The sequence below is a fragment of the Aedes aegypti genome, chromosome 2 (genome assembly GCF_002204515.2).
Source record: "Aedes aegypti strain LVP_AGWG chromosome 2, AaegL5.0 Primary Assembly, whole genome shotgun sequence".
NCBI classification, from domain to species: Eukaryota; Metazoa; Arthropoda; class Insecta; order Diptera; family Culicidae; genus Aedes; species Aedes aegypti.
This window is the reverse complement of record NC_035108.1, coordinates 226777986-226801202: the sequence shown is the minus strand read 5'-3', so window position 1 is coordinate 226801202 and position 23217 is coordinate 226777986. Positions and strand designations below refer to the sequence as shown.

General features: G+C 37.8%; 1 protein-coding gene across 10 annotated transcripts in view; it reads right to left on the bottom strand.

Moving 5' to 3' along the window:
* The window catches only part of LOC5574644 (cytochrome b561), a 74932-nt gene that overhangs the window by 47466 nt on the left and 4249 nt on the right, over nucleotides 1–23217 (bottom strand). For 8 of the 10 annotated variants that reach the window (XR_002500358.1, XR_002500357.1, XM_021844209.1 and 5 more), the window contains exon 2: nucleotides 20852–21107. Coding sequence is in view for 8 of the 10 variants with exons in the window: in XM_021844209.1 (XP_021699901.1) it covers nucleotides 20852–20967 (116 nt within the window). In the remaining 2 variants the exon portion in view is untranslated. Of the gene's footprint in view, nucleotides 1–2361; nucleotides 2728–20851; nucleotides 21108–23217 lie in introns of those variants that run through there. The other 2 variants (XM_001661511.2, XM_021844215.1) reach the window with 2 other exon arrangements.

Sequence of the window (23217 nt, the reverse complement as noted above, 5' to 3'; positions counted from 1 at the left end):
TCGGAATTCTACCGAGCATAAGGGTTCTTTCAAATATTACGTAACGCAAAATTTGCCAATTTTAGACCCCCTCCCTCCCCCACGTAATAGCTTTTGTATGGAAAAATTTAAATTTTTGTATGGACCGTAACATTTTGCTAGACTGCCTCCCTCCCCCTGTTGCGTTACGTAATATTTGAACGATCCCTAATAACGCCAGGCGAAATCCAGTGGTTGCCTACTAGATAGCTACGACCCGCGCTACATAGTTCATTACTTACACAAAATTTCTGTTTATTTTGGGTGCCTATCATTGAAAAGGATGATGCTAGAGCAAGATATGGAATGTTTCGTGACATAATGTTTGTGGACTACACTGTAGCATTAAGCAAAACATCGATGTTACTGAATCGATTAATATTTGACCTGTAGAAAGAATTCACCAAATTAAACGAATCATTTGAATCGATGTTTCAAATCTTAAATCGATTGGATTGTCAAATTTGTTTTACAGGTGTTAAAAATAAGGCCAAATTTGTTTGCATTATGTTTTCAATACCTTTCAATTAAATTACTTTTGAAATTCAATAGAACGGATCAAACACTTCAAGGCCCGTTTGAAAATGATGCATTTTCATCAACTCATTAGGAAATCCTTATCGATAATGATCAATGATGATCATAATGAATCGGACTGAAAAATCGAAGAAGAAAAACGATACTCTCGATTACATATCTTAACATAGTTTCAGAAAATTCAAACCAAGATTAATCGGAATGAATACATCGATTTTCTAAACATGGACTCAAAATTGCCCAACGTTCCTACACTGACAAAATTATCTCATTTTGCATTCAAGGTTGAATCAAACTCTGACATGATTATTATCATGATTCACAAATAATAGACACTGTTTAACTTAAAAGTGATAATGTCCGTCGAATCTCACACGATAAAAGTTTTCTTGAGATCTTGGTCTCTTGGTTCACAGTGATGTATTATTAATCGCGATCGTCGCCACAGATGATTGAAAAAAATCAATTACAGTTCTACTTTTGAAGAAATTACGTGAATTTAGGCATTGGTTAGATGATAATAACTTTATATTTGCAACTTACAAGGGAAGGTCACGATGGTGTTACACGGGGTTTACAACAGGACTATTTTTGTTAGATTCTACATGTCGAAATATGAAAAACCCCAAAGCCTTTCGGGTGATGGACCAGTGGTGTAGCCAGGAGGGGCTCAGAAATGGTCGATTTTGTACGAATATAATATTATTGAGTCAATTGAAAATTTGTCAAAAAGATTTTTCTCAGTATTTATTACGATAGTAATGAACAAAATTGACGCTAATGTATGTTTGTAATGTATTTTTATGCCATTGGCGTAACTTACATGGAATATGGACACCAAAACAAATTTGGTTTTATTGAAATAGTATACCAACAAGAAACCCATCCCGATTGCGCCCATGGCATGGAAAAAATACATTTTAAACATACATCAATGTCAATTCTGTTCTCTACCATCACAATAATAACTAAAAAAATATTTTTGTCATATTTCCAATTAGCCTAATAATATAACATACGTACAAAATTGCCCCTTTTAGAGCCCCTCCTGGTTACACCACTGGTCCATCACCCGAAAGGCTTTGGGGTTTTTCATATTTCGACATGTAGAATCTAAAAAAAATAGTCCAGTTGAAAACCCCGTGTAACACCATCGTGACCTTCCCTTGTTAGATTTATACAAACAGTCGAGCTGATAATTGATCAATTTTAACGTTGATGTATTTTGTTAAACACAGTTCGGAAAACTAAGTGGCTAAGTGTGCGATCAAGTTTGCATACTTTGCTGTCATCTGCAATCGTTTAATCGAATCAATTCCAACATAGATTTGAACATTTAAACGACATTGAGTTTATGTGACAATTGTAAAACATATGGCGTTCAGTTATGTTACGCATGTAATTGATTCCCCACTGAGCATCCAATTTTCAAATATTGAATAGACAAAACTCAATTGAGAGTATAGGTACTTGCATCTTAGATAATACAGCTATGCGCTATTAGAAAGTTTTCAAGAGCATCTTGAAAAATCGTTATTGAAAACAATGCTACTAGCTCTACACTACACGGTGAAGTATCTCCAATATGGTACAGATAAAACCATTTTTTTCATTCGGATGTATATGCTTTGCATTCGAGTTTTCTTTTAAAGATACTTGATGACACATGATGTATTAAAGTCAACTTATATAATGATGACAATTGATCAATTTGCATGTAAGGCGTAGATAATTCATATGCACCCGTAGCACCATATCAACGCCCATTCAAAATTGTTTTTGCTAGCTGTTAGTTCTATAGCTTACGTTGTTGTTGTTGTTGTATTCCTAGGCATTTTACGTTGCCTTCTCTTCACAGCTTCTTGGTAATCCAGTGTTGTGAATTAAATTGTTTAAAAAGCCAATGTTTTGTTTCACGTTTTTCTATACCATATAACACTGAGTTTCAAGCACACATAATCAGATCACCAACATCAATCTATGTGCGAATTTCCCGCTCGCATGGATTTATAGACAGCACATTGATGTATAAATAATAATAAATCATTAATTAACACGATTCGATTGAAATGAGCAAAATAAAATAACACAGCACAGACTACAACGGACGCGTCTAAAATATAGTTTCGAATTCGACCAACATCTCGCGAAGACTAAATTGAATCTCGCAAGTTTTATCACGACTGGCTTCTCTCTGGCTTGAAATGAGCTGTTAAAGAATAAGCAATAAACATACCACTACACTAATAGAGCAGCCGGTTGGGGCTGTATTATCCACTTTTCTCTACGCATATGATTGCTTGTATGATTGTGAATCGTGAGGCAGAAGTCTGTATATGCTCTTAAAATCTCTCAAGAAGCTCGAAACAGTACCGTTCGGTGGAGAACCTAGTGACTTTGTACTACTTTGATTTTTTTCGTGTATATTATTTTAAACGTTTGTTTTATTCTTTAACTAATCTTATGTTCTAATTAGACAAACTGGAAATATTAACGTTAGAAAACGATAAAATGTTCACTTTTTATTATCTAATAGAATAACATGTTTTACATGGAATTTCTAGAATTAAACAGTACAGCAAATTTCTAATTAGAACACTATAGCTTACACTTTACAAACTAACAAAAATAAATTGTTGAAAAAGTTATGTAGCTTCTCTCTGAGACAGTTTGCATTATACGAAGTTGATCGTATTTTTTCAAATTCATATCTTGTTGCTGAAGCTTTCACGGAAAAAATGAATTCATAAATTTTTCATCAAACATAGTAAAATCTTAATTCTTAAAAATTTCTTTTACAGGGTTTCCACTCATTTACAGAAATTAAATTCCCTGATATTTCTAGGTTATACAAAATAATTCGAGGTTCAAGAAATTCTCTAAAGTACATAAATGATTGATGATTTTTTCATTTTAAATGACTATATTTTTTTTTTCGAAGATAGGAGTTCAGCTGCAAACAAACAAATAAATATCTAATGATAAATTCCGAAGTATTTTCCACTTCAATTAAACAAATCTGTTTGTATTAAATGTGAAAACAAGGTAAGAAAAAAAAATTCACGAAAATCGAATATCAAATAATATTAAAGTGTCTTTAATAATCTTTAATCATCTTTAATCGTAGCTAAGGTTTTACCATTGGTTTTACCATTCTTCAATGTGCACAAATCGAGAGCTCAAATTTTAAAAGTCAATATCGGCGCCGGCCACGTCCTTACGGTCATCGGAGAAGGGAAGGAATGTTAGTTAGACAACAGTTGTTACTAGAGACCGAGTATACCTCTGCACCTCCACAGTTGTCATGGATAGGATATTGGGTTAGTGGGATAAGGTAAAGATCTTGGAGTCACCAATAGTTGGTGATGCGATCCATGATATAATCACGCCTAATCGGATTCACGATATAATTCGATAATCGCATTGTATGCCGAACAAGTGTTCATCACTCGCCCACGCAAGAGCAAGTGACGTGATCAATAAATCAAACACCACTAACGAACCGCGGCGCTTTTTCATTTCACTACGCGAACAACGCACGACATGTTTGATCCTGCCCTCATCACCCGCCCCCGCAAGGGCAAGCGTCAAGGTCGAAGATCAAACACAACTAACTTTCGCGGCACTTTTTTTAATACTGATCGACCGACGCGCGACATGTTTGATCCTGCTCTCATCACCCGCCCCCGCAAGAGTAAGTGTCAAGGTCGAAGGATCAAACACAACTCCATTTGCAACTTTTTCGACTCTTCATACAAAATTACCAACTTTGGTAAGCTAGATCTCAGTTACTTATGGACCGATTCGAATGAAATTTTCAAAGAACATCAGATATAACTTGAATTTCATCATATATTTTCCGTTCATCTTTCCAATCACGAGTTTATAAGTAATAACGGTTTAACTAAAGTGTAATTTTCGACGAAAAATTCAAAACTATTTATCTCAAAATCTGATAGCCCTACACAAAAACTGTCCTCAGCAAACTTGTTCATATCGTTAAAATCTACAATTTTGCTGATGATACCATGAAGCTATTCGTTTAATATGATTAGTTATGTCATTTATAAAAAATCGTCAAAAAATTCACTTTAGTTAAACCGTTACTGCTTTTGAACTTGTGATTGGAAAAATCTATCAAAAATATATGTTAAAATTCAAGTTATGTCTGATGTTCTGCCAAAATGTCATTCAAAGCGGTCTATAAATAACCGAGATATAGCTTTCCAAAGTTGGTCATTTTGTATGGAAAATCGAAAAAGTTGCAAATGTTTTGTCCAATACTGTATAAGTAAATGAAAAAACCGAATTTAGTACTATACCATTTAATTCCACTAGAGTTTGTATTCTTTGACAGATACGCGTATTTCGACCTCAACTGAAGGCCGTCTTCAGTGTCGTGTACTAGACTCGACTTATATGAAAAAAACTTTCGATTGAAAATAGTTTGTGTCGAAAAAAGGACTTATTCTATCATGTATTGCGTATTTCTTTCCACTCGCAGAAGTTTTTAAAAGTGCGGAAACGCCAATAAAAATCGAGTTGGTTTCTTCTGGGGACTTATTTTATGCAAATCAAAGAATAAGTGCTCTCAAGACACCAACATGATTCGATGCAATTCCGCACTTTTATTCACTTTTTCGCACTTCACTGGACTGGTGAAAGAACTACACAATATAACTAAATCAAAATGATTTCCCTGATTGTGGCGGAAATTCCCTGAGAATTCCAAGTTTTTTCCAGGTTGAATAAAATTCCCTGATAATTCCAGGTTTTTACAGGTAGTAGACACCCTGTTATAAATCTTTAAAAGTTTTTATCTAATTTCAATCATATTCATATTAATATTTCATCATGTACCATATTCCCTGGTCACGATCACAGGGTTTGACGGTGCCAAAGTAGAAGGTGCACCATAATAATACCCGTCTGTGAAACATATCACCTTCCCAATACTTTGGCACACCTCTAACGGTTCATGATTTATCATGAAACGGCTGCATTCAGGCGGAGGATCTGTTAATATGTTTCGGCATATTATCAGGTCCTCTTCGAACGGAGGGACCGCCAGGGCTCATTAGTTACTTATAAACCAGTGCTGGTTGTTGATGGTTCAGTTCGTTTACCACGAGCTGTAGCATCCTTTGTACTAATCAGTAATGGTTGTTAAGTTTCGAAGCTAACGTGTGATCAATCGTTTTATAATGCAACATAAGAATGGGTGTTTGGTGGAACTGCGTGTAACACTTGTTGGCCATAATACATTTTGCAATCTTTCTCTGAATATAAACATTATTGCCTAGTTCTTCAAACATGCATGATAAAAGTGTTAATAATGACAGCGAGTGCAGAAGAATGGATCGAAGTGATTTGGTTTTACTGTAACTTTGTTGATAGTGCTAAATTGTAGTTTGAATAATAATGACTTTACATCAACAAAAATAAAATAATGAAACATTTAAATTGAATATCTTTTAATTGCTTAGTAATGCTAACAGATGGTAAATACTAATAACAATGAATTTATATGAAAATGGTGTGATGTGAAAGGTGATATAATGGAAAGTATATCTGAAGTGTATTACGAAAGTTTGATGAGAGATAATCGGTGATAAACGTGATAGTGTCGAAAATAAAAGTGACGATAGTGAGTGATGAAATGAAATGGGGAATGAGGACCTTTTAATAAAACTATTTCGTTCTTCACTTTAACCACTCTAGTAGCACTTCATGTCTTATCATAGTTTGATAGTAGTCTAAAGTACTAGACTGCAAAATTACGGTAAGGGTCGATTGCTGCTAGGGTACACAGTGACCATATGAGCAACATTGCTTAGGAACGTCTGTGTGATGAACGCAATAGAGGCTTATAAAAGCAAATGCTGGGAAGGAGCTTAGGGCAGATTAAGAGTGCCAGTACTACCCCTATCGCTACCGACGAAAAAAAAAAAAAATATTTCATCATGTACCATATTTTCTTTATTTTTTTTAGCATTTCAATAATAAAACTGTGTTACTAAAAACAATAACTTTAGTCCTATTTCATATTTTGATCATTTGGGGAAGAAGTAATGGACTATTTTGTAAGCCATTTTGTTAAGAAAGATGCTTATATATAAACTATAATGTAAAACATTTATGTTTAGGTAAAAGAATATACAATCTGGGGTGACGAATACCGGTGGATCTACCCTATCATTAACTTTTACCAAACAATATTTTTTTTAATACGACATCAATTTCACAATAAAGTTTACTAAGATGTGATTGCTTCAGCACGTTTTTTTCGTTTCAAATAATTTTAGAGTAATGTTGGGCAAAGGCTCGCAGAAGATATCTATTGAACTAAAATTATTATATTGTCCGTTGAATAGGGTTAACTTACAGTATGTGCAGCTAAATGGCTGAAGATGGTGTTCGTGTATTTTAATATTCTACTATTATAGTCATTTTCAGAGTAACATTTGTTTTTCAAGAAATATAAAATTAAGTAGAAAAAGTTAAATGCGAACCTTTACCCCATCGTGGGGACAATGTTCTTCTTCTTCTTCTTCTTTCTGGCGTTACGTCCCAACTGGGACAAAGCCTGCTTCTCAGATTAGTGTTCTTATGAGCACTTCCACAGTTATTAACTGAGAGCTTTCTTTGCCGATTGACCATTTTTTGCATGTGTATATCGTGTGGCAGGTACGAAGATACTCTATGCCTGGGAATCGAGAAAATTTCCTTTACGAAAAGATCCTCGACCAGCGGGATTCGAACCCACGACCCTCAGCATGGTCATGCTGAATAGCTGCGCGTTTACCGCTACAGCTATCTGGGCCCAATGTTATGACGTGAAAATATTTTATGGCGGCTCTTTTCACACTCACCTACTTTCCTTAGGCACAACAAGAAGACTTTCCTGGCATTACGTTCCAATAAGGCACATATCGTTTTGTTCTATGGGCTATTCCACAGATACCTATAGAGTTTTTTTTGACAAGGTAAAGTGTTGCATTCGTATACTGTAACTTCTTAAGGAGAAGTTTAATGTATTTTTATTGTTTTACCCTAAAAAGCTGGCGTGACCATATGCTCATGATGGCTGCAAACTTTTTCCCTAAAGCCGACTTAGCAACAAAACTATATTCTTCTAAAAACACTTATTTTTTTACATCAAACCAAATACTTTGAGTTCATTAATAACTTCGTAGTACTTGCATGAAATAATTTGTATGTAATTGTTATCTGTTAACGGTTGGGTGACTAAACATCGAAAGATAAAACGAAAGGACAGACTAGGAAAAAAAACTAGAATTATTTGGAAGAATGATTCTCTTTTGAAAGAATGAACAACTCGCTATATGGTTATTCAAAGCATATTTAATCGACCACAATGTGAAAAAAGATATTTGTAAAACAATTCCATATTGGTGTTGAAAAATTACTACTTTCGACGTTCTGTCTCTAAACTCTGTAAACATCTGACCTTTTTTTACTATAGAAGTAAGAGTATGACTATCTAATGAAATTCAATTAATTACTACGGCAGAAATGATAGCGCCTAAAAATGTAACTTATTGTGTCGTTCGTTAGCCTATACCATTTACCATCCTTATTTTTGGGACCATCATGTACGTATCGCATTATGATACAAAGCATTGTTTTGACTAATATTCCGAGCATTTAAGACCCACAGATACTTTAATGGTATCTGGTAGACTCAATTCAGCTGATATACGTAAAATAAAACTTATTTGGCCAGCTAAAAAATAAGGATGCATTAATTAATTAAGTAACGCTAAAATTAGATATTTTGATCCCCTTCAGTTTTCAGTATTTTGTATGAGTCGTAAAAAGCGTTACGTAATTTGTGGACGGCGCCTAATTTAAATAATAATTATCCATAATTAATGAAGTTCAAATTTAAGTCGATACGTCAACTTTTTATCGGTTTTCAAACATCTCTGTTTCTTAGGCTGATCATAAGCTAATCGGATGAAAACGGGAGCAAAGAAGAACAAAAACGTTAACATCTTATAAGATGAAGATAATGCTCTCCTAGAGAAATCTTTACGCGATTTATAAAAAAACTGTGGAAACTGCCTAGGAATGTACTCAATGATTTCTGGGGATTATTTATCTTTTAAAGCTTAACTTAGAAACTCGTTACAATTTTTTAATGCGAAAATTTTGATTCTGGATTAGTAGAATTTGATCTTGAGAAAAGTTAGATGAAAATGTTTTCGTTAGGCTGATCAAATCATAAACGTGAGTTGTTCTAATACGTTATGATTTAACTTAAAAAAATACACTCTTTTCAAATCAAATAAAAAAATAGATAGATTTGAAAACTCCCTGGCAATTTATTCAATGATTTCTGAGCAAAATCGATCTCTCAAAATTTCAATCTTGAAAGTTTAAATTGTATAGTTCATCCGTTTTTTCGCTTATAGGTATTCCACAAAACAGCCCAAAGAATTATTATCCTAAACGTACGTTATAATTTTAACTAAAAAAAATTATTTTAGGTTAGAAGAATTTTCCCTTAGGAAAAGTAAGCCGAAAATGTTTTCGTTATGATGATATCAAATAACGTTTAATGATTTTTCTTAAAATTTAGGTTTTTTTTAAACTCAATCTTTTCCAAATATAATCTAATCAATTTCGTATCAACAGTAAAGATAGAACTGTTGTTCAATATAATTTTACAATTTTTGATAGATAGTTGTCAAAGACGAAATAAAGACCTTGGGGCATGCACAAATTACGTCACGCTCCAAGGGGGAGGGGGTCAAGCCAAGCGTGACAAGCCTTACAAACTTTTCGAAGGACTCATACAAAAAACGTGACAAAGGGGAGGGGAGGGGTTCGAAAAAGTCAAAATTTAGCGTGACATAATTTGTGTACCATCCCCTTCATGTTCCTTATACAGTTGCTCCAAATTTTATGGCACATGAGTTAAAAGGACATAATCTAGAATTTATTATTATTATTATTATCTTTATTAAAGAGACTTTCAGAACCGTAATCTAGAATGCCGTGGAAAGTGTACTGCGATCTGTCATACTTGAGTACCGTTTGCAGTACCAAGGGACCAAATGAAGTACCCAATCTGAATCCGAGTAGGACGGACCATTTGTCAGGAAAATATGCCAACTAAAAACATTTGTTAAATATATCAACTAAGAATGATAAGCTACTTTTTCAAAGTTTCTTGATGAGGATGTGGGCTTCGTGGCCTTGCGGTTAGCGGCGTCAGTCGTTTAGGCGTATTGTGCCACGAAGTGTGGGTTCGATTCCCGCTCCAGTCGGTGGAAACTTTTCGTCAAACGAAAAATCCATCACTGGACTACTGGGTGTTTCGTGTTGTCCGTTGCCTAATGTTAGTGATCGTTCAGTCTGTGCAGCCTATGTGCTGAAGACGGTGTAAATTGTCTTTATTATTTTCATCATTCTTGATATTTTTAATAATGGTTCTGACTTCTTCCAAATCAAATTTTAAGACGGATCAAGAGTTAAAGATCGTCGTCTATATCATGGACTCGAACTTTACTTCACATTTTGGTATTGCAATGCCTCTTGCTTCAACAATGGAATCAGTAAAATTAATTAAAAGTTTATTAAATTAAATAGAAGTTGGTTTTCATGGCTAAATCGATGGTCCCTTGGATCGCAATTGCACTGGTTTTATGTTCTATAACCCGACTCGATACTTCTCTACATAACCCGATGGTCGCTACAAGATCGAGTTATGTAGATTTGACAAAATTCTCAATACATAAAAATTTCAAAAATTGACAAACATATCGCCCTTTGATAGTAAAGCAGTTCCTTGTTTGAACATATAAAATTCTGACTTCAACATTATGTTCATGATCTTTTCAAACATGTAGTTATTTTTTTGTAGAAACTGCAAAGATATATGAATTTGAGAATCTTAACAGTTAGTAACTTACAAATAGCTTAAGATAAAGTTCGTTTTGTGTAATTCATATTGATAATTTCATCTGCACATGACCGACAATCTTGAACCGCTTAAAATGTAAGTGGACTGTATTATTATCAATTGAATTTATTATAGTCACGCATCGCTGGTAACATCTTTTATCAGAAAGGCAACTCTGTGGCATAACATCAGATAAGGATGTTGCTAATTTAAGTGGCGAGAGCAAACACAACGTGATGCTGCAGTACGTCGAGTGATAAAAGACGTCGTCGTGGCTTATGATTTGTGTGATCAAGTACCGATTTCATGTGTAGGTGTCACAAAGTTCAAACAAACCTTCATTAGTAAACGTAGCATGAAGTGGATCAAACCTATAAGAATTTTGTTCTTATTACTTATTGTGAGTTAGGGGTAGGCTGGGAGTGTCTAAGCAATTTGAAGAGTTTATTGATGAACTTCACATAAAATCGATCATTTTTTGATACCCTCCGCTACTTTTTCGAAAGCTACTGAGCTCATATTGTGCTTTGTATTGAATTGCTTCTGATTGCAAAATTTCAGACAATTCGGTCAAGAAAAAAACCCCTCATGCCAAATTGAATCATGGAAGTGCCCAAGTAGCTCTTCACCATATTATGGATATATCATGGATCGTATCACCAACCTAAGGTGACTCCAAGATCCTTATATTATCCTACTTAACCAATATCCTTTCCATGACAAACGTCGAGATGGGTAGCTGGTAGCGAGTCACTTTTTAGTGACTAGGTCACTATTTTTGACCTGGTAAATTAAAAGTCACTAGTCTGCATTAAGCTGGTTCCCACAATAGACCGGATATACCCATGCATCTACTCCAGTTTATGCGGGAAGCTGAAGGGGTGGTAAATTTATGGCATAGAGGCTTGCTGTTTGGTTAGAAGACTGCCTATGTATCAGGCGCGCCTTGGATGGAAGAACGGAAGCGTAGGGAAACGTTTTTTTTTGTCAGTTTCTGGTTCTAGCAATTGCTATGAACTGTGATAGATCAACTGTGATATATTAAGAGTGGAAGATAGAAGCAAGTGAAAGATACAACTACAAAGTACGAGAAAAAGGACGGGCGTAGGATTGAATAATATTAATTCTTTAGAAAAAGCAAGACCTATGTTGGATGGTCAATGTATGATTGGAGGATATTCTTCTCACGCTAAGGACGTCTGTCATGTGATAGAAGATACCAAAAAGTTTGATGAACGGCAACGTTTTTCGTGGCCGGAATTCCTCAAGCAAAATCTGTAACAATTTTCAGTTAACGATCGCTTAATTAATAAGCATATACATCAGCTAAATAATAATCATGCTCATTCACAAGCTAATTTTCTTCTGTTGGGTAACCGTTCGAATCTTTCCGATTTGAAGGGAAATACCAGAGATAATTCATATACCAATGTTGTCGCAAGTAATTTCAGTTTCTCCTTTTTTCTTCCTACGGGTATTTGTTCGAATTGTTTCAAATCAAAAGACAATACACATGCTTTTATTCCGTCGCTTCATCAACGGAAAATCTTCAGAAAAAGTACCTACTTCTAGCAACATGACTCCATCTTATTTTAATTTTCTAATCGAACAATTGAATCAAATGATTGATGCATTGTTCAAACCCACCACTATGGCTGAAGTAGTCCATGTTGGTGTCAAATTTACTAATAAAATTGTTATTGAATTACGTTTCTCTAATGAATCCAAATAACTTTTTAATTTTTTGAATTGGAATGCTCGTTCTTTGCATGGTAAAAAGGACAAGCTGTTTTATTTGACTTTAATGCAAAACATCGCTCATGCAATAATCCACAGAGCAATTCTAACGGCAGAATTTTATTTGATGAGTGCTCTTCAGAATATTTCTCAATTCAATATCCTCGTGGCCCTATTTTTTTTCTTCTTCTAGAAATCCTTTTATGATTGTCTTGGTCCGACTCTAGTCAGCTTTGTAGCCAACTGGTAACTCACGCTGATTTTAATTCTGATCATGTCCCTCTTACATTCCAAATACCCCATGAAGCGTAACTCAATTCTATCAGCTCCACTTTCAATTATATACGAGCTGACTGAACATATATCGATAGTAATCTTGATGTTATCATTTTTTTGCAAACAAAACTTAATATTGACAACGCTCTCAAAACTTTAACAAATACCATTGTTGAAGCAATACCAAAATGTCAAGTAAAATTCGAATGCGTAGTTATGATGATGATCTTGATCCGTCTAAAAAACGTGAGGAGAAGGTAATTTCAACGCACTCGCGATCCTGATATGGAAATTATATGGCAGGATCTGGGAAAAAGAAAAAAAAACATTTTACTCAGTTAACCCTTTACCCCCTTACCGCTAAAAAAAATTTCAAATCGCGATAACTTTTTTGTTTCTCGATATTGTTGCACCATTTTTTCACAATCCCTCACAAGATATTGAAAATTGGTCATCTGGACCCGGAGTAATTTCAAAATTGCTTGGGGGACCGACATTCTCCATATAAAATGTCTTTGGCGGCCATTTTGTTTTTGGTCAATTTAACAAAAAAAAAATGTATACTATACAATGCCAGGTAATAAGAAGCTACTGTGAAAAAAAATCATACAAGTCGGTTCAGTATTCTTTGAAAATTACGATATAAGGTTTTTTAGATCTTTATTTGTCCAGCGTGGTAGGGGAATTAGGGGCATAATGGACACATCAAGCAAATGCTTTTTTAAGACCATACAATGATTTTTTTCCAGTTTACGCCCGGCTAGTTTTCAAGTTTGATATTAGTACGACATGCTACATTCATTCGTAGTAATAAAAATGTCAGAAAAGTGAGATAGAAAATTAGGTCCAAAACAAGGCTGGTAATAAGGTATCTGGGCAAAATGAACACTTGAATGAAATTTAATGATTTCAAAATATTTAATGCCTGTCAGTCGTACTGATATGTAAAAGGGCTCTCCCTCTATCACAAGAGCTGAAAAGAACCGTGCTGGGTACGTTATTTGCTCCAAAAATTAGATTCTCCCACCGGCTTGCTTGTATGCCAATTTGAAGCAAAGAAAAACCTAAAGTCAAATTTCAAAGAACAATTAGCATAGCATAGCATAGCATAGACTGACTGTACATGTCAATGGTTGCTACTCCGTGATTGATCGGAACTGGTAAGAATTGCATTACGATCCAAATGAATAAGGGATGGGAATTTCCGCTTACTCTCGAAGTGCAATTTTAGCAGATCTAATATTATTGATCAATAACGAAGCCGGCCAAGTCCTTACAGTCAGTTGGGATGGGGAAGGAATGTTAGGGTGTAATGATTGTTGCTTCTAGAGACCGAGAATACCTCTGCATCTCCACAATCACCACGGGAAGGGTGTTTATTAGTGAGGGAGGAAAAGATCTGGGAGTCACCTCTGGTCGGTGATGCGATCCATGGACAAGGGGGAAATATACGACTTATATTTAAAGCTAGTTTTGTATTTTTGTCTCGAGAAGTTTTTGGTAGAAGATTTAAAAAAAAAAATACGTCAACATCTATAATGTCGAACAATTCAAAATAAGTTTTTATTAATGGCGAAAACTGAAAATTACATGTATATATTTTATATTATATGAACAGGAATAATGCCGACACTTGTAGTGACGAACCATACAAAGTTTGTTTGAAAATTACATATGAGTATTACTGTGCTTTTTGTCTCGATATGGTAGAAGTTTTAAAAAATACGTCAACATTCACAATGTCGAACAATTCAAAGGTTATTTTTTAATAATGTCAAAAAGAGAAAAATATATGTATATTGAAATTGTATAAAAAGCACAATGCCGACACTTATAATGACGAACCATACAGAGTTTGTTTTAATATTACATAAAAGATACGCTTTCAAAAAAAAAAAAAAAAAAAAATGTTATCATAAGCATGAAACGAACTCACCAGTTGGTAATCCATCCTCGACTGAACACAAAACTGATTCTGACAGCAAAACTTCTTGACGTCCCGAAAACAAACCGTCTTGCTTGGGCCTTCTCAAATACCTACCCAGGGGCCCAGATAGCCGTAGCGGTAAACGCGCAGCTATTCAGCATGACCATGCTGAGGGTGGGTTGGGTTCGAATCCCACTGGTCGAGGATCTTTTCGTAAAGGAAATTTTCTCGATTCCCAGGGCATAGAGTATCTTCGAACCTGCCACACGATATACATATGCAAAAATGGTCAATCTGCAAAGAAAGCTCTCAGTTAATAACTGCGGAAGTGCTCATAAGAACACTAATCTGAGAAGCAGGCTTTGTCCCAGTAGGGACGTAACGCCAGAAAGCAGAAGAAGAAGAAGAAGAAATACCTACCCAGCAAGACGCTCCGAAACAGGAAAAAAAAGAGTTCTCCGGCGACGAAAAAACGCGCGAAACCGTCAGCAAAACCGAACTGTCCTGCTTGGGCTTCACGAAGCACTACCCAGCAAGACGCTCCGAAACAGGAAAAAAAAAGAGTTCTCCGGCGACGAGAAAATGCGCGAAACCGTCAGCAAAACTAATCCGACGACGCAAAACCGAACTGTCCTGCTTGGGCTTCACGAAGCACTACTCAGCAAGACGCTCCGAAACAGGAAAAAAAAAGTTCTCCGGCGACGAGAAAATGCGCGAAACCGTCAGCAAAACCGAACTGTCCTGCTTGGGCTTCTCGAAGCACTACCCAGCAAGACGCTCCGAAACAGGAAAAAAAAAGAGTTCTCCGGCGACGAGAAAACGCGCGAAACCGTCAGCAAAACCGAACTTAAAAGTCAAATTTCAAAGAACAATTGAAGCAAAACATAAACTTTTTTACCGTCAAACATTAATGCAATACAGTTTTCATACAGTGTTTGAACTTTTGATGAAGTATGCATATTCTCAGAAATTGAGGGGGTGTCCAACGCCCCCCTGCTCATTACTCAAAGACGGCTGCACCAAATTGCTTCATTTTTTTTCACAACATACTCGCATTTGGTTGGTAAATGGCTGGGCATGGCGTACCATTGGTACCTCGCGTACCTGAAGGAATAAAATAGACCCCTCTGTGCGGTCCTTAGCCTCTTGCCCAGCAACTCCTATCCCTACCTCCTCGCGGTACTGGCCGGGGTACGAGTAACCTTAGGGAAGATCGGGTAACCAACCCCCGGTGGGAACTTTGGTCGTATGCTGACAGGGAAGGGGGGGTTTGCTTTTGCTTTTTGCTTCTGCAAACCTTGAGCGTCTGTACTCCATGTTAGGAGCGGCTCACAACAGCGTCTGTTCCCCATGTCAGGGGCGGCTGATCATCGTCTGAGTGCCAGAGAAGGACTCTAAGCTAAACTGTGCACTATGGTCCTCCGAACATTTAGGGGGAATGGTCCTCCGGAAATCAAGGGGGTTGGTGTCAGGCCCTGCAAGCCAGCCGTAAAAAACATCAAGCAACGAATAATCAACGAGAGAATACGAACCGGGACAATCGGCGAAGATCACAGCGACGTAAAGGGACTAGCGAGTGGAAGCTCGGTACGTGGAACTGCAAATCTCTCAACTTCATAGGGAGCACACGCATACTCGCCGACGTGCTGAAGGACCGCGGATTCGGCATCGTAGCGTTGCAGGAAGTGTTTTGGAAGGGATCAATGGTGCGAACGTTTAGAGGTAACCATACCATCTACCAGAGCTGCGGCAACACACACGAGCTGGGAACAGCTTTTATAGTGATGGGTGATATGCAGAGGCGCGTGATCGGGTGGTGGCCGATCAATGAGAGAATGTGCAAGTTGAGGATCAAAGGCCGGTTCTTCAACTTCAGCATAATAAACGTGCACAGCCCTCACTCCGGAAGCACTGATGATGATAAAGACGCTTTTTACGCGCAGCTCGAACGCGAGTACGACAGCTGCCCAAGCCACGACGTCAAAATCATCATAGGAGATCTAAACGCTCAGGTTGGCCAGGAGGAGGAATTCAGACCGACGATTGGAAAGTTCAGCGCCCACCGGCTGACGAACCAAAACGGCCTACGACTAATTGATTTCGCCGCCTCCAAGAATATGGCCATTCGTAGCACCTACTTCCAGCACAGCCTTCCATACCGATACACCTGGAGATCACCACAGCAGACAGAATCGCAAATCGACCACGTTCTGATTGATGGTCGGCACTTCTCCGACATTATCGACGTCAGGACCTATCGTGGCGCTAACATCGACTCCGACCACTATCTGGTGATGGTCAAACTGCCCCCAAAACTCTCCGTCGTTAACAACGTACGGTACCGACGGCCGCCCCGGTATGACCTAGAGCGGCTCAAGCAACCGGATGTCGCAGCGGCATACGCGCAGCACCTCGAGGCTGCATTACCAGAAGAGGGTGAGCTGGACGAAGCCCCTCTTGAGGACTGCTGGAGAACAGTAAAAGCAGCCATCAACGATGCAGCTGAGAGCAACATCGGGTACGTGGGACGGAGTCGACGGAACGATTGGTTCGACGAGGAGTGCCAGGAGGTTTTGGAGGAGAAGAATGCAGCGCGGGCGGTCATGCTACAGCAAGGGACCCGGCAGAACGTGGAACGCTATAAACAGAAACGGCAACAGCAGACCCGCCTCTTTTTGGAGAAAAAACGCCGCCTGGAGGAGACGGAGTGCGAGGAGATGGAGCAGCTGTGCCGGTCTCAAGAAACGCGTAAGTTTTATCAGAAGCTCAACGCATCCCGCAACGGCTTCGTGCCGCGAGCCGAGATGTGCAAGGATAAGGATGGGAGCATTCTGACGGACGAGCGTGAGGTGATCGAAAGGTGGAAGCAGCACTTCGACGAGCACCTGAATGGCGCTGAGAGCACAGGCAATGACGGACGGGACAAAGGAAGAAATGCCTTCGTCAGTACTGCGGAAGATGGAAACCAACCAGCCCCTACTTTGAGGGAGGTTAAGGATGCCATTCACCAGCTCAAGAACAATAAAGCTGCTGGTAAGGATGGTATCGGAGCTGAACTCATAAAGATGGGTCCGGAGAGGCTGGCCATTTGTCTGCATCAGCTGATAGGCACAATCTGGGAAACAGAACAGCTACCGGAGGAGTGGAAGGAAGGGGTAATATGTCCCATCTACAAGAAAGGCGACAAGTTAGATTGTGAGAACTTTCGAGCGATCACCATTCTAAATGCGGCCTACAAAGTATTATCCCAGATCATCTTCCGTCGTCTGTCACCTGTAGTAAACGAGTTCGTGGGAAGTTATCAAGCCTTCTTTGTTGACGGCCGATCGACAACGGACCAGATCTTTACTGTACGGCAAATCCTCCAAAAATGCCGTGAATACCAGGTCCCATCACCTTTTCATCGCACGCATCACCTTTTCATCGATTTCAAGGCGGCATACGACAGTATCGACCGCGTAGAGCTATGGAAAATCATGGACGAAAACAGCTTTCCCGGGAAGCTCACGACACTGATAAGAGCGACGATGGAAGGTGTGCAAAATTGTGTGAAGGTTTCAGGCGAACACTCCAGTTCGTTTGGATCCCACCGGGGACTACGACAAGGTGATGGACTTTCGTGCCTGTTGTTCAACATTGCGCTAGAAGGTGTTATGCGGAGAGCCGGGCTTAACAGCCGGGGTACGATTTTTACGAGATCCAGTCAATTTGTTTGCTTCGCGGATGATATGGACATCGTCGGCCGAACATTTGAAAAGGTGGCAGACCTGTACACCCGCCTGAAACGCGAGGCAGCAAAAGTTGGACTGGTGGTGAATGCGGCCAAGACAAAGTACATGCTAGCTGGTGGGGCCGAGTGCGACAGGGCTCGCCTAGGTAGCAGTGTTACGATAGACGGGGATACTTTCGAGGTGGTCGACGAGTTCGTCTACCTTGGATCCTTGCTGACGGCTGACAATAACGTTAGCCGTGAAATACGGAGGCGCATCATCAGTGGAAGTCGGGCCTACTATGGCCTCCAGAAGAAGCTGCGGTCGAAAAAGATTCACGCCCGCACCAAATGTACCATGTACAAAACACTCATAAGGCCGGTAGTCCTCTACGGGCATGAAACGTGGACGATGCTCGAGGAGGACCTGCAAGCACTTGGAGTCTTCGAACGTCGGGTGCTTAGGACGATCTTCGGCGGTGTGCAGGAGAAAGGTGTGTGGCGGCGAAGGATGAACCACGAGCTCGCCCAACTCTACGGCGAACCCAGTATCCAGAAGGTGGCCAAAGCTGGAAGGATACGATGGCCAGGGCATGTTGCAAGAATGCCGGACAGCAACCCTGCAAAGATGGTGTTCGCCTCGGATCCGGTTGGTACAAGAAGGCGTGGAGCGCAGCGAGCTAGGTGGGCGGATCAAGTGCGTATCGATTTGGCGAGCGTGGGGCAGAACCGAGGATGGAGAGATGCGGCCACGAACCGAGTATTGTGGCGTGAAATTGTTGATTCAGTGTTATCTGTGTAGATGTTAACTAAATAAATGAATGAAATACTCGCATTAATGTATCATTCCGAGGAGTGAATATCCAAATACTATAAACATTCTGTAGCCTGAGATAATTACGTGGGTTATGACAATGTAATGGGTTATGGCAAATGTAACAAATATATAAAATGTCTTTATCCATTCATTAACATAAAATCAAAACTTTGTGTCAAGAACAAACAAATTTTCATGCAAGGCATATTTTATGCTGTACCAATATAAACTAGCTGTTCTAATACCAGAAAGAAAGCTCTGCAGAGGATTCAAAATAAATGATTCTGGTAAAGTACTAATGAGTTAGTTAGTACTATACCAGTTAATTGAAAGTGTTTTTTTTTTCTCTTATAATCAGGTGAAATCAACTCTCCTATAAAAATTATGAACTGCAACGGCAAATTAAATGTAATATGTTGTTAATAAAATGTTAATAAAAGCTTAATTTAGGTATACCAAGTTAGGATTATAGCGTTGTCTAACACAGAACTCCTAGATATAAGAAATGAATGTAATGTTTGAAATAATACTAATAAAAGAATTAAAAACAAATAATGAAATCTACGAACATGCAGCAGGTGCCGTTAATTTGAAGATGACGTTGAAAGAATTACTGTGAAAAATCCATGCCTGTTGGGTGGATCCCCAAGTTATTCATAGAGGAATCCCAGAGCATTATCACCTGATACATGATATAAATCATATAAACGATCATCGCGGAAAATCGATGACCAGTGAGATTGGTGTCTTGAACATCACGAAAAATTTATTGAAAATTCTTGCCAGCGTTCCTGTAGAAATCACACCAGAAGTGCTTTAGAGATTTCCGAAGATATTCTTGGAGGAATCCCTGACTTCTTAAGATAAACTGTGGACAATCTGTTAAGACATTCTTTCGGAACAACAAAATTCAAGCACAGCAAAATTATTATTTTATTGTTCAAATTTTTAAAATTTATATAGACATTTCTTGTTGGTGTTACTTGAAGGTTGCGCTTTGTGCAACCATCTATTTAGAAGGTGCTGATAAGGAATGTCATGCTTCAAACAGATTTTAATGCCTTTCGTATCTCTGGTTCAAGAAATTCAAAATTATTTCATGGTCAATGAAAATTTTATTAATGTTACGTCTGTTTGCCCGTGCATTAGATAAGTAAAAGCTAAGCATGTTGCTGTGATGTAAGGTGTGGCCCACTTAGAATTGGAACAAACATGTTTGGTTCTTACAACGACTCTATTGGTAGAAGCTGAATCGTTTATGTGAGCTCTATAACAATAATAACATAACTTTTGCAGCTTAATTCGAAGGCATTTCTGAGAAATTCAATGTGGAAGAAGAGAGAAGGGAAATAATTGCACGCAAAAATTTGGAAAACCCATCTTGATCAGGAGTAGAAATTACCAAAGTGTTATGTCAAGAAATAATGTGTGGCTTGTACTGAATAAGTACGAAGAAACTATTCCGAAGGATCGCAAGGCACAAATCATGCATCGGGCAGTTACTGTGCACCATCAGCTACGGATTAAAGTCAGGACCATTCAGTCAAATCCAAATATTACCACAAATTCAGCCCAATGGCACCAATTCATCGCAATTTAGAGATTTTGCGCTATTATGAAGCGGAAACTAAGAGCGAAACTGTAAACTGTAGTAAACTGTAAACTAAATAGGATAAACTTGTTAGAAATATGGATGAAAATACAGTGCATAAGTATTCCGGGAAAAGTCTTGGTCTTGTAAAAGGGGATGATTTTTTTTTATTATTTTTACCTTGAAGCTTACATACAATGCAACATTTGAGTTAAAACAAAATTTATTTTTGTTGAATTATATCCAAATTATTCAAATTTGTGTATGTTCATTTCTATATGGGTAACACCTTAAAAAGTGATACTTACTTCTCATCCGGAGGCGGTGGCATGTCATGATTACTGGGACTTCTTGGGGGCGTCTTTTCGATCTCCATCATCGCTAACGGAGCCTCTGGCATTGGGCTCACAGTGGCACCATCCATTTTTAGCTTTATTTTGGCGGCTGTTGCACTTGACACAGTGTTCGCAAACAAGATTTTACTGTCTGTTATACTTGGATAAGTTTTTAGTTAGTACTGCCCGATATTCACTTGTTAACACCTGGCTGTTAAACGTCCGAATCCTGTTGTGAGAATATCTTATAGTTTCTCTTACTGCTATCAACCACCCGTTGATAAGTGACTCATTTGCATTTATTTTACTCCCTTATCTTTTGTCTCGTCAAGATAAATTAAATCATTGCAATCTTATTATGATGCACACCAATCTAAAAATGTATAGCATGATTATCTCAAAAAGATGAAGCCAATTTCAAATTACCGAATTTTCTAAATATAATGTAAATTTAATCTTCTATAAATACAATCTTTTCGTCTAGCTACATTAATAGCGTTCCATTGATGCCGTTTGATATTATTTGACATTTATTATTTGACATTTGTTTGAATAATTCTTCATATTGAAACCACAAGACCTTATGAGCGGCTATTGGTTCAGTAGGTATTTTGGTGTGTTCCAATTACCGCTCTGACCAAACATTTAAAAATATTTTAAAAAGTTGTAGATTTTAGTATACAGTCTTCTTTATTTCTATTTTACATATGTTTTGATATAGTTTTTAGTATGTTCGTCAAGAAGTTTGTTTACCGTGAGCGGAAATAGGAATACTTAGATGCAGAAACAAATTATTGCATCAAATACAGGCTGGTTTTGGTGGGTCATCGTGTGTACGGCATCCCCACACTTCCTGAGTTACCTTCTCAGGGGTTTTTAGCAAATTTTCCTCTTGTAAAAAAGAAAATAAGAAAAAAACCACGATTTGAATTTGAAGATGATATAGATCTGGCCCTGAACTGAAAAATCCTATTTGGTCGTGTTTCTAATGAGAAAAAAAACTTGATTTCAAGAACATTTTGTCTGTCGGTCGACCTCAGTTTTGCGATCACTGGTAACAAAACCCTTTTTAAAATGATAAAGAATGATAATTGTAAAGCTTCATTATTCCAGAACCATGTGCATTAAGTCTTCCTGGATGATTCAGCCCACTACCGCTAGTACCCTACCGCCAATTGTATGAAATCGCTTCATCGAGTATTGCAGTACTCATTTTGTATATTGCAATTCTCTCAAAAAAAATTCCGAGGGTGTTGTAATATTCAAAGCGAAACTTTTGATGGATAGTGTACAGTTGTAACAGTAGCGTTTTTCACTATACACAGTTGTTGTCAATGCTCAATCACGGTAGTTGAATTTTCAGAGTTTCAATAGCAGCCATTCAATGAAAAACCGATCTAGTGGGTTACCGAAATCCGTGAAAATTTACTATTTTGTTCCTTTTATTAGGGTGACCATTTCCAAAATAGGGTGACCAGAAAAATCACGATTTTGCAAATTTTTTATTTATTTTTTAAATCATAACTTTTGAACCGGTTGACCGATTTTCAATTTTCTTGGACGGCATGAAAGCTAAAGATTTTGACTTTTCAAGAAAAATGTAAAATTTCACAAAAATTGTTATTTTTACATAAAAAAAATCAATAATTTCGTGTTTTGTTGGCCTCAGGACCAAAGGGGCTATTGCTGTTCTCATTTTTTCTTGAAAGTTCAGTAAATTTTACGTTTACTGTAAAATTTTCAGCGATGTATGTTTTTTATTTTTTGAGATTTTTTTTTTAAATAAAAAATCAGTCATTTTCAGGGTGATGCGAAATCTACCATTTTTCGCACGGAAGGAGAATGCTTTTTTCGCTTCCTCACGTGAACATCTTTTATCGCTCACTCTAATTTTCCCTGGAGCAACGATGGAGGATATTCGAAAATATATATTTTCGCTCACCAACTGCTCCCGAGAATTATCACTATGTGGATAAACAAAAACTAGTGCCGGCGACGAGATTCGAACCTAGAACATTGCTAAAAACAACCCGCGATGCTTGCACGCTAACCATGCTACTACACCAACTTGACGGAAGGAGTGGTTAATTTGGTACATAAAAGCAACTGCTGCTCGTGGCGATGGATACAGGAAAAGTTCTCCATGGATCGGAGAAAGAGAAAACAAACTTCTCACAGCTGCGGAATTGTGCAATTATCTATTTTCGCTTTGTTTTGTGGACGGATAAAATCGCAAGGCAGCTTTTCGCTGAAAATTGTTGTGAGGGATAAATCCATTATCGTGAGAGTGAGTGAGAATTCGGAAGCCTGGTCATTTTTCATCGGCACACACTGTGGTC